The sequence below is a fragment of the Xiphias gladius genome, chromosome 16 (genome assembly GCF_016859285.1).
Source record: "Xiphias gladius isolate SHS-SW01 ecotype Sanya breed wild chromosome 16, ASM1685928v1, whole genome shotgun sequence".
Taxonomy (NCBI): Eukaryota; Metazoa; Chordata; class Actinopteri; order Istiophoriformes; family Xiphiidae; genus Xiphias; species Xiphias gladius.
In genome coordinates, this window is record NC_053415.1 from 5,645,052 (window position 1) to 5,658,476 (window position 13,425).

The 13,425-nt window shown below is 40.1% G+C and overlaps 1 protein-coding gene across 3 annotated transcripts in view; it reads right to left on the reverse strand.

The window, feature by feature from the left end:
- Window positions 1-221: 221 nt before the first annotated feature.
- col18a1a (collagen type XVIII alpha 1 chain a) overlaps window positions 222-13,425 on the reverse strand; it is a 77,561-nt gene continuing 64,357 nt past the window's right edge. For 2 of the 3 annotated variants that reach the window (XM_040149207.1, XM_040149206.1), the window contains 22 exons: window positions 11,498-11,533; window positions 11,191-11,277; window positions 10,981-11,013; window positions 10,159-10,194; window positions 9,415-9,474; window positions 9,228-9,305; window positions 8,942-8,977; window positions 8,758-8,811; window positions 7,057-7,128; window positions 6,237-6,311; window positions 5,914-5,944; window positions 5,457-5,510; window positions 5,295-5,329; window positions 5,066-5,197; window positions 4,674-4,827; window positions 4,356-4,420; window positions 3,969-4,097; window positions 3,383-3,415; window positions 2,959-3,279; window positions 2,476-2,673; window positions 1,989-2,104; window positions 223-1,799 (listed from right to left, as the gene is read on the reverse strand). In XM_040149207.1, the coding sequence (XP_040005141.1) occupies window positions 1,586-1,799; window positions 1,989-2,104; window positions 2,476-2,673; window positions 2,959-3,279; window positions 3,383-3,415; window positions 3,969-4,097; window positions 4,356-4,420; window positions 4,674-4,827; window positions 5,066-5,197; window positions 5,295-5,329; window positions 5,457-5,510; window positions 5,914-5,944; window positions 6,237-6,311; window positions 7,057-7,128; window positions 8,758-8,811; window positions 8,942-8,977; window positions 9,228-9,305; window positions 9,415-9,474; window positions 10,159-10,194; window positions 10,981-11,013; window positions 11,191-11,277; window positions 11,498-11,533 (2,049 nt within the window). In that variant the 3' untranslated portion in view covers window positions 223-1,585. Of the gene's footprint in view, window positions 1,800-1,988; window positions 2,105-2,475; window positions 2,674-2,958; window positions 3,280-3,382; window positions 3,416-3,968; window positions 4,098-4,355; window positions 4,421-4,673; window positions 4,828-5,065; window positions 5,198-5,294; window positions 5,330-5,456; window positions 5,511-5,913; window positions 5,945-6,236; window positions 6,312-7,056; window positions 7,129-8,757; window positions 8,812-8,941; window positions 8,978-9,227; window positions 9,306-9,414; window positions 9,475-10,158; window positions 10,195-10,980; window positions 11,014-11,190; window positions 11,278-11,497; window positions 11,534-13,425 lie in introns of all 3 variants that reach the window. The other variant, XM_040149205.1, reaches the window with a different exon arrangement.

Sequence of the window (13,425 nt, forward strand, 5' to 3'; positions counted from 1 at the left end):
ATAATTTTAATTAATTCCAAATCAAGACACATTGATGGATTTAATATGAAGTTCTTGTTGATGTCCAGTAGTTATGACAAATAGTTATTATCAGTTCTAATGTCATGATTGATTTGAATTGAATTACCTTACAGCTGTAGACTGACTTTGAAAGTTAACAGATGATGTATAACTAAAGTGTCCTGATTGCCTCTCATTGCCACTGGAGAAAGAGTAGGTCATAAAACTGCTGGTCAGGGCTGCTGAGGGAAATCTATCAAGGTCACAGTGCCACCAGAGGTCATCATGAGATGGTTCCATTTGATTCAGCGAAAAAAATAATTCGCCACACTGTATAGATCGATGTACAGTCCATCACATGATTCTTGTGGTTCAAAGAGACTTTAATTCAGTGCCTGGGAGAAACAGTACAGCACATTTTGTTATAAAAATGGATATCCACAGGTTCAGTCACGACATCAGTAGCACTAAGGCCAGGTTAGTCTCTGAAATTCAATGCAAGGCTACTGCAAAAAACTGCCTCCTTAACATACTGGTTTTCCTGTCCCTGGCACCCATGAAGGCAATGACTCTGACAAAGATTAGCACCCAGCTAATCATTTCCAGCTTATTCACGGGTTTTCGGGTTTCTTATAAAGTGGTAAAAGGGAATATAATCATTTTCAATTCAAAAGGCTAGATTTCAGCTAGAAGGAATCTTGCCCTCTGGATGTGGGATTATTCATTACCGTAGTGTCTGTGTCCAACAAGGTCATTTAAATTTGGGGTGAAGTAAAAGCATCTGAAGGGGCAAAAACCACTGTAACATTTACATATTTGTAGAATAACACATACAAGAGAAGTGGCAGACTATATGAGCTTATTGTGTAAAGCAGTCCCGGTTGTGTAATAAGGCACAGTTTCTGATCAGAAGCTCTTTTGAAAAAGAATTAAATGTTCTGTGCTGTATTTTCAATATAAATGAGGGTATTTAGAATTTTTTTTATTTTTCCTAAACTTTTTTAGTCCTTACATAACTTCATTTAAAAATAAATATCTATTATCTTCTTTAATTTTAAAATAGTCCTTAAAAGTTTGCTGTACCCCATTGTAACCCACAAATCTAAAATGAAATTGTAAAAAATGTGGAAATGGTCCATACCTAAAATTAAAAAAAAAATTACAGGGTGGATATAGCATTTTTAAAAACAGTTCAAAAGGTAAAATGTCAAAAAAACAAAAACAAAACAAAACAAAACACAAACAACAAACATGTAATATACAGATTTTTAAAAAATGGATACAATTTGAGAACGCACTTAGCTCTCCGCTGTTGTTCCACCCCTTGAGAAAATATGTGCCAATGCCCCCAAGAAAAAGGACCAACACCCCCTCTGTTCGACCCATCTCTTTGGTGTTCATGGAGGGGAGGAGCAGACCATGCAAAGCGTCTCTGCCAGGCAAAGTGCCACAGGGCCAGTTCAATGGACGCCGGATGTTCACAAAGCGTGTTATCAGGGATTTAAAAAAAAAAAACATGTCTGCTTGGACACTAAAACTGTGTTTAACTAGGGCCCAGAACAAAAAAAAGGGGAATGGACGGGATTTATTTTTTGGAGTGTGATGTGAGGGCGTTCTCAATACAGAGGACGATGTAGGAGCCGGAGCAGCTACTGGAGGTTTGCTGCAGGAGGTGGCCACTCTGTAGTGATGATGCCAGACCAGTCACAGCGCGGTCGCCTGCCCGCCATGTTTCACAGTAGTGGTCTGTTTGCCGGTGGCCTTTGTTGTTTGATCCATGCCAGACCATTTTCTCTGGCCTGTAGAAAAACAAAAACAAGCACAGGGGTCAAAATATACAGTCTATACATTATGTGTCCCTACAAATACAAAATCAACGGAATGTACAAACTGTAACTGCAAATCTGCAGGAAACTTAGGCTACTACCACATGAACAGCTACGTGTTAGTGCACAGGACGCGGTTTTAATCTTTGTATAAAGACTCACCATGCGCTATCCCTGAGGATATCTCTACCATCAAAGGAGTAGATTGGTACATTCTCCCTCACTTTGCTCACATTGTCACCAAAGATAGACTCCCAACTGCTAAACAACACCTGGTCCTGAAAGGAGGAGAATATAATGGTGAAAATTTAATTTCTCCGCCATACCATGTCTTTCAAAAAGCAGTAGATAATCAGAATAAAGTTAGTTTAGACAACAGTGAAAACATAGCAGAAAACCATAACAATTAACAAAGAATCCACGTGACATTGACGCAAAAAATTCCAGTAAAATTTTAAAATAAAAGTCGTCAGAGCCTCAGCTGGACTCAAGTGAAAACGACACATTGTGCTCCTGCACAGCCGCAGCTTCTGCATGATGTAAATTTTTCTGTTGAGGATACAGTATGAAGACACCCAGTGTATGTCAATCACCCAATGTTGGCCGGCCCTCTACCAATATTGCCACTTCCGCAGCAGCAGTATCTCACCTTGAGGTTCAAGATAGGGAAGCTGTCCCTGTCCGACCTGCGGACGATGGTGTAGAGGTCTTGAAGCTTAGAGGACAGAAAAGCTCTGAAGGTTCCCTTCAGGCCCACAGCACGAGCCTGCTGGAAGCACAGGAAGTCTGCCCCACGAATTCCTCGCATGTTACCGGTTTGAGGGGCGTTCAAGGCGACAAGATGTAGCTGTTGAGGACAGGTTTATGTTAGAATAGCAGCCCTTCTTTGACCTGCTCTTGTTACACATCAGTATAGAGTAAAGTACTTTAATAAACTAAGTTTGTTTCATTACATTACATTATTCTAATTGGTGTGACTCTTGCTCTGACTAGAAAATACACTAGATATAAATATTCAGTTCCAAGAAAACAATAATAACGATAAAGACACCATGATCTACAGGTTGACTAGTTTCATTTTTCGGGAGCCACTCCCAAATCAATTATGACCTCCCTGTTCATCTCTACTCACTCCTGATACCGATGTGTCCACACGGCCACCAGGCTGTGGAACAGGTGGGCTTGGTCGTCTCTGTGGGGTGACAGGGTATCTGTTCTCAGTCTGTTGTGTGCCTAATCTTCCGTCCGTCTGCCCCGTGTGTCTGGGGTCTGGGAACCTGGGATCATACTGTGGGGGGTATCTGGGGTCTACAGGTGGCTGTGGTGGAGGCTCAATTGGATGTATGGCAGAACCACCCTGCGAGTAATGGCCAGCTCCGTTGTTCTGGGACTGGTCCTGGGACTGGGGGTACAGGATAACAGGTGGAGGCTGGACCTCTGCCACCTCGTTCTCCTATGAATGTAAAACAAAGAGTAAATAATGATCAAACACTCAGCGAATGTCAAAAGGCAAAATATGTTTATTCTACTTTGTTCTTTCATTGAGTTTGACTGACCAGATCTCCGAAGAAGGGCCTGTACTCTCCAAGCTGAGAAGGGAAAAAAAGTTTTTAAGCAAATAAATACTGACATCTCAACTCACAATGAATTAATTACCTGACCTGAACTGTATGACACGATAGGTGGTTTATATTTTATCTATAATAACATTCAATCAAATTCCTTTATTTAAATAAACACATAACTAAAGCAAAACTTTTGACATAAGTAAAAGCATTTTACAATGAACTGCTGAACAAGAAATTGTTAAACAGCAAATCAATTCTGAGTAGTAAATATCATTAAAATCTGAGTCATTTCAAATAACTATAAATAAATACCCATTAAACAAAGCAATATTCAATTTGAATTGAGTAAAATTTAAGGCAAATATTTGCATATAATGTTGCGAAAACATTTATTGCTGCAGTTTACTTAGATGTATCTTTTTGCATATCTGCAACACATAGCAAAATTTCTAGGAAAAAAACCCCCAAACATTACTGGCCTCCTGATGTATTACTTGATAGCATGTTAGACATACTAGCTTTATAAGCCCAGGATATGGCAGTAGTTCCACAAGTGAAAAGTAGATTGCTATACCATGACTTGCCGCAGTCCATCGCGTACTCTTAAATAGAGGTCTGCTTTGTCTAGGATGTAGATGAGGCTGCCCTCTGGCTGGCGTCTGGCAGAAGCAACCATTGTGTCATATGACCTCAAAACTGACACCTGCGGAAAACAAATATACATAATATCTGGCCTTTGTTATGAATAAATTGAATAATTAAGAAATGGATGCCATGTTTTATCAGGGACAGTCATCTTAGACACAACACAAGAAATTAGATTAAACTGGGCCCCTCCATACACTGATCATTGTGAATTATGAGTCATGTGGTGGGAACTTATTTGCAGTGTCTGCTGAATAATCACAGGGAGTATTTCAAGTCAATAGGACGATTATTAAAATGCAGTGATGGTACTTACACCAGAGGAGAGACCAGGACTTCCAGGTGGGCCAGGAGGACCAGGAGGTCCAGGGACATTGATGGCTACAAATTAAAATAAAAGCTTGTGAATGATTTGGCTTGTGAACAGGTCCAGTGAACTTTGTCTCCGTTAGTCAACAAGTAGAGTTCAGTAGCAGTAGGTAAAGGTCAGCTTAAAGGTCACCTCCTCACCAGCTGTGGGAGGTACAGCATGACTCTTTTGAAGATTACAAGCTGTATTTCATTCATCCTGCCAAGACTCTGCAATTTCCTTGGGAGTATATAATGTAGAAATATCCAGAATATTTAAACTTACAGTGATTGGGCCTATATGATCCAGGAAGCGATGCCTGAGGTCCGGGGGGTCCAGGTGGTCCTGGAGGACCTGGACGTCCATCGTAACCAATTCCTGGTGGCCCTTGCGGTCCCTGGGGTCCAGGAGGGCCCATTATGGAATCTCCCTTTGGACCCTAACATTAAAGAATAAAATCTACATAACTGGAACATTACAAACACTTTTAAAATATCACACACATTACTTTTATTTACTTATGTGTAATAATTGATCATGTGCTGATCATGTGGTGGGTTTTGTTTCGTACTTCATACATTTACTATATACATATGCCATAGAAGTCCTACGCTGCTTCACAAAATGGGGTTTATTGGGGGTTAATTTGTGACAGACATTTTACTCCCAGAACTCACCGGTAGGCCTGGTTTGCCAGGAGGCCCTGCTGGGCCTTGCACTCCTCCAAAACGTGGGTCATAATATCCACCACCAGGCTCTCCCTTTTCCCCCTTCACGCCTGGCTCTCCACTCTCTCCCTTCAGTTCATTCTGTTCCAAACAGTTTAGATTATGATAAGTTTTCTTCTTACAGTACATCTAGCATACTAATAAAACTGACTGGTGGTGTAGCAATAAGCTAGTTTACCTTGAACGAGTAAATGTCAAAATTAGCTGGTGTTCCTAGAGAAAACAAAGTAATTTTAGTAATTAAGTACTAATCATTCACTTCAAAGCAGTCCTGCAGTGCAGTGGATTTGTATGTAACAATAGTACTGTGTGTATGTTTTATGCAAAGTCTAGGATTTACCTGGGATTCCTGGAAGTCCTCGCTCACCATGCTCTCCTTTTTCCCCTTTAATTACTACAAGAAAATACAATATTAAACACTGCAAAGTAAGACACAGTATCTCACAGTTGTATCTGACATTGGCAATGACATTGGAATCAGGATGTCACAATTTTGACACCCTGATTCATTGATAGTGATGTCAACTATGTTTTATCAGTTCATTCTCCAAATCTGGTAAGACGTGACAGCTTAATCTCTTGACAGTACAGTGTATATCCCCTTCAGGCTGAGGCAGCTGGATCAAACTGAAATTAAGATAGAACTGTTTATCTCTGAAGACTCTCTAAACCTTTTTCTAAATCTCTCTTCCTTCACTCGCACATTTACTTAACTTAGCCATTCTGAGCCCTCTCTGTCTTACAGTATTATGTATTTGGTGCTAAAACAAAAAACTGTGCATGTTGGGAGGTCATACCTGGGTAATTCCTTGAAGTTTCCTCATAGCGCTATGAACAGAAAGAAAAATGTTCAATGACACCAGGGTCTAAGCTAAACTATAAAATAAGCAAACAACTCACTAGTTTCACCAGCCAGCAAGGCTTAAACAAGAGAACAAACAGACCGCATAATGACTGACTGACTGCCTGCCTAAGTGGTTCAAATATGATATGGTTTAGCTCTCAGCCAACCGCAGGTGTATCAGGGAGATGAACTTTGTGGTACAATCTACCAGTAGAACTAACTGGTACATAGAAATGTCTAGATTGAGGTACAAGGTTTAGGATGTTGTGTACTCACATTGAAGCGTTCTAAAGGAATGGCTGGCCCAGGTGGTCCAGGTAGTCCAGGTGGTCCTGGTGGGCCAGGGACTCCCTGATGAAAACAATGTTATTCACTCACTTGGTGTGTAGATACAGAATGACTCATTAGGCACTGGTGAGTTATCATCAATAACTGTATTGACAGTATGTTATTATTTTTGACAGCTATTGGGACACAAAGATTGCTAGCACTGATGTAAACCCTGACATAAGCCTGAAAAATTCACAGGTTTGATTCGGATTATGGAAACTTACTCTGGAAGAAGCCATTCATTGAGGAATGGAATATATATCTGTTTATATTAATGTCTATCAGCATTTAGCACAGTTGCTCAGTGGCTCTTTAAGATTTAAACAATATAAGTTGAGAACATACCATGATTTTATGAGCTGAAAACCCAAGACCTTTGTTATTGGTACTACAACAGAACTTGTTCAAAGGTAAATAATGTATTTAAACAGTATAAGCAGCAAATGAATGCCACTTGAAAAGAGATTTCAATGAGGTTTTCCTGGTTAAAAGAAGGTTAATTAAAATGCAATAAGCTAACAAGCTAGCAAGCCAGCCAGTTTTTGAGGCTCAGTGCAAGACTCTCTTCCTTTCACTGTATAAGTATAATTAATTAACACCTTTTTTTTATTTAACAAGTATCTTTTTGTCACATCTGAGGCTGTGGCCTCATTACACTCTCAGATTGCCTGGGGGCTGGACAAGATGATGTCAAACTGTCTTTAACTAACTTCTACAACTGCCAAGTCAGCCTACCTAAGGTACTGATAATAATATTAATACTTACTGGGTAGCCATAGCCAGCACCAACGCCTGCCTCTCCTTTCTCACCCTTGTATCCATTTACACCAGGGCGTCCCTGAAGGGAGAAACTCATTGATTAATTTTTTCCCACATTTGGAAAAACTGAAACAATGAGGTTAAAATATAATTATACTAATGTAACAATATACACTAGGTCAACAACATTTCTGTGGTACTCAGTGGCTTCACAAAGTATTCAGACCCTTGCACTTTTTACACACTCCATTATATTTTAGATTTAATTGTACATGGATACAATTGCAATTTTTGCCCACCAACCTACACTCAATAACCCACAATGACAAAGTGAAAACATGTTTTTAGAATTTCTTGCAAATTCATTAAATATCAAAAACTGAAATCGCTTATTTACTGTTACCCCACTTTATTGGGTAAGTCTCTACAGTCTTTTCACACCTGGATTTGGAAAGTTTATGCTGTCAGGTTGGATGTGAAGCGTCTGTGCCATCTTCAGGTGTCTCCACAGATGTTCTATGGGGTCTAAATGTGGGCTTTGGATGGGCCAGTCATGGGAGGTCTGAGACTTGTCCCACACACAGCCAGGACAACACTCCAGTGTTCTCTTGGTAATCTTGCCCCAGTCTCAGGTAATGTGCATTCTGGAGCAGGTCTTCTTCAAGGACCTCTCTGTATTCATCCTTCCCTCATTTCTGTTCCTGCTGCTAAGAGGGTCACCCACAGCACGATGATGCCAAGACCATGCTTCACCTTAGGGATGCTATTATCCAGGTGATGAGCAGCGCCTACTGTTCACATAGTGTTTGGAGCTCTGTTCAAAGGATACAATTTTTGACTCACCTTTTCCTCTGGCTCTCAGAGTCCTTTACATGCACTTTGGCAAACTCCTAGCAGGCTGTCACATGCCTTTCACTCAAAGTGGCTTCTATCAATCCACTCTACCATAAAGGCCTGATTGATGGAGTGCTGCTGAGATGGTTGTCCTTTCAGCAGGTGTTCCCATCTCTGCAGAGGACTTCTGAAGCTCTGCTATACTGAGCGTTTGGTTCTTGGTCACCTCCCTGACCAAGGCCCTTCTTGCCCGGTAACTTAGTCTGGCCGGGCGGCCAACTCTAGGAAGAGTCCTGATGGTTCCAAACTCCTTCCATTTCACAATTATTGAGGCCACTCAAAGATTTGGAAATGGTTTTATACCCTCCCTCTGATTTATGCCTGGCCACAGAATTTTATTATGGTGGAGTTCCTTGGACTTCATGGCTTCATTTTCTTCTTGACATGCAGTGTAAATTGTGGAACCTTGTACAGTGAGGTCCAAATGTGTGTCTAATAAATTCAATTTGCCACAGGTGGACTCTAAGCACATCACAACAATAACTAGGCAAACAGGATGTGCCAGACCACAATTTGAAATGCCACAGTAAAGGGACTGAACACTTTGAGTGTTGTTTGTTTTTTGATTTTGAATAAATTTGCAAAAACATCTAAAAACATGTTTTCACTTTGTCAGTATGGGTTATTATGAGTGTAGAGTAATGGCCAAAAATAGCATTTTTATCCATTTACGATTAAATCAACAACACAATAAAGTGTTCGAAACTGAAGGGGTCTGAGTACTTTCTGAAGCCACTGTAATATAAACTCAGAATAGTAATATACATTTATGTGAAAATATACCAACATAAGACACCAAGAATGGGGTACTTACAGGTCTTCCAGGCATTCCAATTTCACCCTTTATTCCAGGAGGCCCATACTGGCCCTACAACAATAAATCATGAAGACAATGTGTGCTGACTGGAGAATGAAGTGGAAAAAATATATATTTTTAATTTATAAGAGTTTTGGTACATTAGCTTGAATATCTTAGATAGAAATACTCAAACACTTACAGGGGGTCCAACAGGTCCAGGAGGTCCTCTGTCTCCCTACAAGCATGGTAAAAGAAGCAGATTAGCTTAAACAGCAAATGTACAACCATAATGCAGTACACAGAAAGCTTGAAAACAGGCAATCAACACAGCACACAGCAGATCAAAGCAGGCAACAAAGGAGGAGAGGTATGTTCATGTACTTGCATGGGCAGTATGTTTTTTTTTGTGGTTCTGTGATAATGAGACAGACATAAACAACATCAGACAGGGTGAAATGCAGACAGTCAAATGCAGTGATACTCACCTTCAGACCGGTTAGCCCTTCCAGGTACAGAGGATTTCCATCAGGTCCAATTACTAAGCCTGGCTCCCCTTTCTCACCCTGAACAGAGAACAGCAGAAAGAGACAACACAGACTCAATTACAGTAGTGTCTTAATGATGAGGATGAGCTAAATGAATGATTGAACAAACAAATAAACAAGACTTTACCTTCACTCCATAGCCAGGAGGGCCAGCGTCCCCTCTGTCACCCTTTGGTCCAATAGGACCCTGCAGGATGAAAAAAATAAATATGACATTCATAAACTATCAAGAGGAAATTCATTTGGCAGCAGGGAAGTCTTTGTTCCTCTAGATCAGTTCAAGCCAACATTTATGCAGTGCCAATATGGTACAACTGTAGTAAAGAAACAGTCGATGCTTGCTAAGTTTTGTGGATGCTAAACATTACTGTTAAATAATATGGAAGCGTCAAGGGCATTTGACTGGCCCCATGAAATGGCCCTAGAATACCTGAAATCACCATTAGCAACAGTTTTCAAGGCCTTTAATTTACTTTTTTAAGAATTAGACTTAATATCTGTGCCGTGTTTTTAGAGATTCAGGACTTCAGTGAGAGTGAATTGGCTTGGGGCTGACATGGGCCCCAGACATGTTAGGGAAGTTGGAAACTAACTGAGAGAGTTTGGGTGGTTAGTCGGTTTGGGTCTTTTCATGGGATTTACTGACAATGAGGAAAATAAAGAGTAAGTGTAAATAAAGAATAATGTTAGTCTTTTAACAGCAGGGTCAAAATGTAGCAGGAAAACAGTCCTGTATTTTAGATTATCATCTGGTGAGACTCACATAAACCACTCATTTCTCATCTTTAAGACTTTAACTCTTCAATTATGTATGTAGATACACTTCGCATTTATGGTTTTAACATAAATATTGCAACACAGGGAGACTTACAGGAAATCCAGCTTGACCAGGTAAACCAGGCCCGCCCTGCACAGGAGAACAACACATTTTACTTTTAACTTCATTAGATTGGTGGTCTTTGATTTGTTGACTTTACAAATAACAAAAATGTAAGAAAATCCAAACTGCTTGTTCCAGTCCAAATTGCTGTATGCAGCTTTCCTTCGTGTTAATATGTTAATGACTTTATTAACATATTAAAATGGAAACTGAAAAATGGAAATGTTAATTTCTTGTAATGTGGTTATGCTTCATAAAGGTCAGAGAGTGATTACAACAATCCTATGTTCTAAGAAAGTTTGACATCTTTCAATAAATTGCTCACTGATGTGTCTTTTGAACAGTGGGTCCATAGTTGCCCCAACACAGATAAGGAAAAGTTCATGATTCGTTTCACCCTGTGGTGTAATTCTTAGTCTTAGATGTTTGTCTTTCATGTCTCAGCTGACTGCCCACTCTACAATTACAATTACAAGTGCACGGTCAATGTTTTAAGTGTTGTAAAGAGCAGTGTGGAACACTCAGGGCCCTGTAAAGTGTATAGTTATACTAAATGCATTTAAATCTCAGTTTAAAGGCAACCACTCAGGAAAGTGCATCATCTGTGATACTAATCTCAACTTTTAAAAAGATGAAATAACAAGGAGAGAGCCTTTGTGTGAATACCATAACTTGTATGTGTGTGTGTTTACCTGCGCAGTCCCGCTTAAATGCAAAAATTACAGACACTATCAACCACAACCACAAAGACTAAGTTGGATTTGCACTGGATATGTTATGTATCAGTATCACCATACAGATCTGAAGACATACCCGAGGCCCAACACTGCCGACAACTCCATCAAACTGCAGGCACACAAACAGAATAAAAGACAGGATAAATAAAGTTAACCTGCCCACTATTAGTATTAAAACTGCTCATGATATGGATTTGAGTCTAAGAGAAACTGCCTGATACAAAGTCCCTATTTTGACTGTAGCTTATTCGCAAATCTGCCACTGTGTTTACTTATTATTACTTACATTTCCATTGGAGTAGACAATTTGTCCGGGCGGTCCAGGTGGGCCTGGCGGACCTTGGAGTCCGGTTCCATCTCGACCTGGTTCACCCTAAAACCACAACACACACACACATTACAGAGAAAATATAAATAACGTTCCACCTAGTAAGACATTAAAAACCAAAATTAATCTAATGCTCAATATGACAAAATTTTGTGTTTTATAATGGCATCAATATCGGATGTGGATCAGCATCTTACAGACACTTGCTCTGTAGTAAACACGATGTATAAACGAACAGATATTCAGGGTTAAAAATGATAATCACCCTCTCTCCTTTGTCACCTCTTTCACCTTTTGGTCCCTGTTAGAGAAGAAGAATGAAACAAAAGATACTTCAACAAAGATCCAAATACCTGCTTCATAATGGTCTCACAAAAGAAATCAAGAAAACTCACGTTTACTTAAGCAGACAACATTTTGCTTCAACAGAATTAGTGTTTTTAAATTGTCAAAAATATCAAATGTCGGAAATACAGGCATGTGACAAATTAAAGGAGAAACATGAATAAATGAGTGGAGAAACATAAGGAATGGAGATACTTCCACACAGGTGCACTGACTGGTACAATTAGGCAGTTAACATCCCATCATGCTCTGTGGCATGTGTAAAAATGCTGCACAGGCCCAGTTGATTCTGATCTGTATCAGGATGGCAAGAGGAAAAGATCTACGTGACTCTGAAAGAGGATTTGTTGTTGGGGCGTGAACGGCAGGAGCTTCAGTCACAAAGACTGCTCAGCTGGCTAATGATTCAATAGGAACAGTGGCTAAAGTGACATCTGCATTTAGATCTATGGGAAAGACTCGGTAAATACCAAGAGAACGTTACAGGCCTGAATGATTGACCCTACATTGAAGGGATCTAGTGGCTCTGTTATGCTGTGGGGGGCATTTTGGTGGCAGGGTTCCGGTCCACTTGTCCCCTTAGAGGGAAGGGTCACTCAATACAAAGTTGTTTTGAGTGATCACCTTTATTCTATGTAGAAACATTTCTGTCCTGATGGGAGTGGTGTCTTCCAGCATGACAATGTCCCCATCCTTAGGGCACCAGGGGTCAGTGAATGGTTTGATGAGTGTGAGAATGATGTGAATCAAATGCCGTGGCCTTCGCAGTCACCAGATCTCAACCCAATTGAACCCCCATGGGAAATTTTGGACTGACATGTTAGACAGCGCTCTCCACCACCATCATCAAATCACCACATGAGGGAATATCTTTTGGAAGAAAGGTGTTCATCCCTCCAGTACAGTCCAGAGACTTGTAGAATCAATGCCAAGGAGATCTGAAGCTGTTTTGGCAACATGTGGTGGCCCAAGAACCTTACTAAGACACTTCATGTTGGTTTTTCCTTTAAAAAAACCCTTGTTCCTTCTAGGCCACTAGGTTCCTCCGAGGAACGTCATCTGGCATTGTCATCCTTGTACAGAAGGCAATCACAGTCCAGACTTTTCTCATTTATGGTTCCCCGATTGTGGATGAGCTACAAAATGTTATCAGTGCAGGGGTGTCCCTCTCAAGAATCTCCTGAATACTCTTCTCTTCCAAGAGCACCTCCTCTCCTAACAGCTTTAACACCCAAAAATGCCTAACTAGCACTTACTATGCACTTTCAGTGCACTTCTTTACCTGATCTCCATGTACTTTGTCTAATTGAACAGATCTAGCACTTCAAGGTCTTCTACTGTACTGAAGCTTTAGTGTTGTCCTTCACCTCTAAGTCGCATTATACAAAAGCGTCTGCCAAATGAGTAAATGTAATTTACACCTGTCTGTATGTTCCATTCAGTTGTCACAAAAGGCATCAGAAAGAAACATTTAACATTACATATTGATCCATATTGATCAGTTCATTGATCCAAAACTGGCTACTTCACACATTTTAACTGATTAAATACCCACATTATGCCTGATATTCTGCTCCAAACTATATTTGATATATTGACGAAATAATCAACTCAAGGTCCACTTAGCTACAGAACTGCATCTAATTGTCTTATCAGTGGACTTAGATTAGCCAGTTGTCAACACACGCCCTTAGTATGGATAAGAACTGAGCAATCTCCATGACAATTTAACAAACTCCATCCACTGGTGAAGACTGTGAGATGCAATCGAAAGCCCTGAAAAAGGCTAGTAAGTAAACCTTGAATTAAACAACTAATTCTGAGGGCAAGAATGAATTGGATGTGGAT